The sequence below is a fragment of the Cucurbita moschata genome, unplaced genomic scaffold (assembly GCF_002738365.1).
Source record: "Cucurbita moschata cultivar Rifu unplaced genomic scaffold, Cmos_1.0 Cmo_Scf00057, whole genome shotgun sequence".
NCBI lineage: Eukaryota > Viridiplantae > Streptophyta > Magnoliopsida > Cucurbitales > Cucurbitaceae > Cucurbita > Cucurbita moschata.
The window spans coordinates 75283-80227 of record NW_019268573.1 but is presented as its reverse complement, the minus strand read 5'-3'; the positions used below and the strand labels follow the sequence as shown (position 1 = coordinate 80227).

Below are 4945 nucleotides of genomic sequence, written 5' to 3'. Positions count from 1 at the left end.
AATTGTGGGTAAGCTTGTTTAGAAGCTATAGGAACAAGTTTGAAAGGAAATGGTGGAGAATTGCTCTTGAATTTAGAAGAACCCCGAGAGTAGAAGACCCAAAATCTAAACACTTATTGCCAACGACTGGGAGATGGAACTTTCTCGATTCTTGTTCCAAACAATTGCCCCACTTTAGAATTTATAGGGGAAACTTAAATCGACATTGGGAGCTCCAGAATCGTCGTGAATTGGCGGTTGGATTTTCTGGAAAAACCGCTGGAAATATCTACTCCGGTTAGAGCCTCACAGACTTTGGTTTTGCATAATAGCCGTTGGATGTGATGATCTGTCCATCTTCTAGACCATATCCAATTTTGGAGAAGATCCAACAGCTGATATTTGAGTTTTGAGAGATTTTGCTCAGATGGTCACCGTAAAGGCTCTGATTCTGATCAGAGGGGTATTTTTGTAATTATCCATTCTTCCAGGGGTATTATGGTAATTTTCCACTTCCCGAATATTTTAATTTATTTTCCTGAAAAATCCATAATTTTTCTAAAAATTCTTCACCTCTTGTTGGTCATTTTTCATTCTTCAACATCTTGAAATTCCTTTTAGATAAGGAATTAAAAATCCGAGAAGATCCTTGATATTTGGGAAAATGACCTTTTTATCATTTTCGCTTACGCCTTCAGTCCCAATCCTTCTCCAAAGGTCTTGAGTCCTTAAGATTACTTCTTATGGAGTAGAAATGACTTACTAAGACTTCTTTGTTACTTAATCCTCATAATTTCTTTCCTTGGATCCTTTGGGTCTTGCATAGGTGGCTTTCCTTCGTTTTGGGGGTGTTACAAGTAATATGCCATGTAATGTAAGTTATGAGACCTCATGCATGTTTATATGTCATTTCTATTGGGATACTTCCTCTTTATGTCATGAAAGAATGAAATTCGATATTTATGTTCGCCATGATATCATGTGGGCATTTTTTGTTCTGTGGTGTCTAGTGACGTATAATATGTTGTGCCCGACCAAGCCAGACCTAAGGGTACGTATACGAGCCCACCTAGTGAGTTCATGTGCGCGTACATGGGCCTCGTGTGGAGAAATACCACACATCCAACCCTACCCAGAATAGAAAAGCACCCAAGGCAAGTTTACAAAAGTTAGATCTCACTCATATGTTGCATGTGTTTGCATTTCTAACCCCAATAGTGGAGTGACTTACTGAGTATTTTATAAAATACTCAAGCCACGTGCTACCTTCATTTTCAGGTAAAGGCAAGGCGCCGATGTATGGCTGACGATGGAGCTGAGGTTACCATGGAAGACTCAAGAGAGGGTACAGTTACCCGTTTATGTTTGTATTTGGGTTTTTAAGTTAGATCATTGAACGTTCATTTTATTTAAATTTTCTAATTCAGTTATTGAATGTTTTCGTTTCGGAATTATCTTTAGTTCGGATTTTGAATCTTTATGTAAGACTGATGTTGTTTCCAAGACTATTTATGTTGAATTTTTCGTTTAAAGATTTATGCATGTACGGATGATGTCACTAATTAGGTTAAGAAAATTAGGGGCACTACAAAGTACCTTTTCTTACCGTTGGAGATGGGTTTTATTTGTCCACATATATCAACATGTATTGATTGAAGCACTTGTGAAGCTCTCCACGTGCTTTGCTTTGGAAAAGATCCTCTTTGTTGTTTTCTTGTTAAGCAGTCCTTGTTGCCTTGAAGGAGAATTAAGTTCAGGTAATCCATTCACCTTCTTTCTTTTGTCAGTGGTTTCAAACCATCAAACTCAGGTGCTGGTCGCTTGTGGATGTATATAATAAAATGATGAAAAATTCACAAGAATAAGTGCAACTATACACTATTACAAATAGCAAGTAATAAGTAAATTATCGATTCCACAGGGAACCTATCCTTTTGGTTAATTTTATCGTTGAAAATTAGGTGAGTTTTTGGGTAACATTCAAATAGGTGTTGGTGATTTTAACTACTTAAACAAAACTAAAACAGAGTGACACTGCTGTTGAAAAACAGAAAATGATGAGAAAACCAACTATAATGAGGAAGGTTCAGCTAAGAGAGGTTAAATAGATAAGTTGTTAAGTTTTGTAATAGATTTTTGTTCCTTTTAATAGATTCCCAAGCCCTCTTCTGAGGGTCATGAATGGTGATTATTTCCATAATCGTTGTGATTTCTATTAACAAGGCTCTAGGAGAAAAATTATTCTTAACCCTTCTATTACCCTTCAAGTCTCATTGCTATGGAACTAGAGTATTAAAGAGGATTTCATTGCTCCCTCTCTTCTCCCGAATAAGAGAACAACTATGTATGTAAAGTAGCTAAATAAACACACATGTAAATCATTAACAACAACTCTTTTATAAACTAAAATCATACCGTCAACATACTTGAACTATATAAAACTCTCTCGCCTCTCCTATAAAGTTTAGCTCTCAATACAAACTGAATTAAACAGAGAAACCCACATCTTAATCATATAAAATTGATAGAATAAGAAAAGAGAGTAAGGAAATAGAGACTTATCCAGCTTTGTTGCCGTTCTTCAATGGAAGTTCCCTTTCCTTGAGCTCTCACGTCCACCTCATTGTCCTAATCTATCCTTCTTGGTCTTCTCTTCCTTCTACTGTCAACCGTTGCTGGATTAGGGTTTTTCTTCTTCTTCTCTGGTTTCACAGCAGTTCACAGCAGCAGAGGCACTACTGTCTAATCCGATTTTTTTCTCCCAAAGTGTGTCACCCTCCTCTTGGTCTTCTTTTTCCTTTTATATTGAGCATGGGTTCCCCTTTAGGCGGAAAAGAAATAAGTTGTCAACATAGGATGTTCTTCATTGGGTAGTCAATGACCCACTTGGATGACGGATGTGGATTTAAAATTTCCATGTCATCCCCCGTTTGTTTCCAAATTTGCTACTCCCTCATGGTTTAGCATAAATGTCTGAAATTTTACCACATAACTCAATTAAATGTACAATTAAGATCGATTTATATCAAATCATATTTTTTTTTTCATGTTGGACCGCAATAAACGATTTCATGTTCACTAAGTAGAATCAATGGGGTAATAAATGAGAAAATGGTGAATAAGAGTGCAATATTAACTACAAAAAGACTAGATATGACTCTACTTTTAAAGAGTTATCAGGTGCCTATATCTACAATGCCAAAGCTGCACTTTGTCCTCAGTGATTGAGTTGAAGCACACTGACGGTAGAGGTTGAAAATGTTGCTTGAAGTATGAACATTCGATTCTCTAACATCTTTGTATCTATGATTAAACCCTTCTCATGATGGAACGCCTTACACCTTCCATATTGAAACGTAACAGCAAGTCCCCGTTTTTCCAATTGTCCAATTGCTCAACAAGTTGTTTTTCAATTCTATAACATAGAACACTTCTGTAATAATATGCGTTGTTCCATTCACTTGCAGCCTTATGTTGCCCTTTCCTAGTACAACCAAGCTTGTGTTGTTGCTGAGTTTTACTGAATCTCTAAAGTTTTCATTTAAATCTGAAATATATTGCTTTACTCCACCCATATGATTGTTGCAGCCAAAATTAATATACCAACAATCTTATTAGCCATCTTCCTCCTTTTTCAAACCCGTGCAAGCCATCAGTAAAATCTCTTTTTTTGTCTTTGTATAGTTTGTCACTTCATTCTTACTTGCACATTGTCATTGAAAATGCCCAAATTTGGGACAATTGTAGCATTCTACTATGGCTTTCTCGAAGTTTTGCCTACCTCTTCCACGTTCCATTCCTTTGAAACTTCCACGACCTCGACCCCTTCCTCCTGAATGATCTCCATTTGTCACTTTCAAGGCATGTTCCTCATTGATTTGAGAACGCATGCATTGTTCATGAACAAGTAGGCTGCTTTGCAATTCATCAATGGTTAAAGTATCTATATCTTTTTTTTGTCTTTGTATAGTTTGTCACTTCATTCTTACTTGCACATTGTCATTGAAAATGCCCAAATTTGGGACAATTGTAGCATTCTACTATGGCTTTCTCGAAGTGTTGCCTACCTCTTCCACGTTCCCTTCCTTTGAAACTTCCACGACCTCGACCCCTTCCTCCTGACTGATCTCCATTTGTCACTTTCAAGGAATGTTCCTCATTGATGTGAGAACGCATGCATTGTTCATGAACAAGTAGGCTGCTTTGCAATTCATCAATGGTTAAAGTATCTATATCTTTAGATACCTCAATGGAACAAACCACATAATCAAGTTTGGAAGTCATAGATCTTAAAATCTTTTCCCAAACAGCAACGTCTCCTTTTCTTTCACCATTTTCTTTCATCTTATTTGTTATTGCAAGTGTTCGAGCAAAATATTCATTTACAGATTCTCCTGTCTTCATTTGAAGAATTTCAAATTCCATTCTGAGTGTTTGCTTGTGCAAGCTTGACCCTAGTTGTTCCTTGATATTTTTTTCTTCATAGAGTCCCATATGTCCTTCGTTGTATCCTTGTTTAGAATCGTTTCTAGAATTGAACGATCTAATGCTTGGAAAAGATAATACTTGGCCTTCAAATTTTTCAGCTTCTGATCATCAATGCTCTTCTGTTGTGCATCAGTAGATCCTCCAGCTACTGCAGAAATTTCATTTTCTACTAAATCCCAATACTCCTTTGATCGCGAAAAGTTTTCCATGAGCATTACCAAGTGATCATAATGCCCCTTAAACTTTGGGATGACTAGCGGCACAAAAGAGCTTTCTGTAGACATCTTGAAGATTGCTACTTCAAATTTTAATCAGATCCCTTACTATGTCTCTAATACCAAATGATGAAATTAAAGAAATAATAGCAGAGAAAAGTATGTTTTGGAAGGAAAAATGCTTTATTATTGAATGGAAAAATACCAGGCTATTAAATAGTCATATATAACAAAACAAAAGAAACGATAAATAAGGAGTCTAC

At 36.4% G+C, this 4945-nt stretch overlaps 1 protein-coding gene across 1 annotated transcript; it reads right to left on the bottom strand.

Annotated features, from left to right (window-relative positions):
- Positions 1-3978: 3978 nt before the first annotated feature.
- Positions 3979-4404, bottom strand: LOC111436616. The gene has a single exon (XM_023074355.1). It carries the CDS (start codon positions 4402-4404, stop codon positions 3979-3981), a length of 426 nt encoding a protein of 141 aa, XP_022930123.1.
- Between the last annotated feature and the right edge of the window lie 541 nt (positions 4405-4945).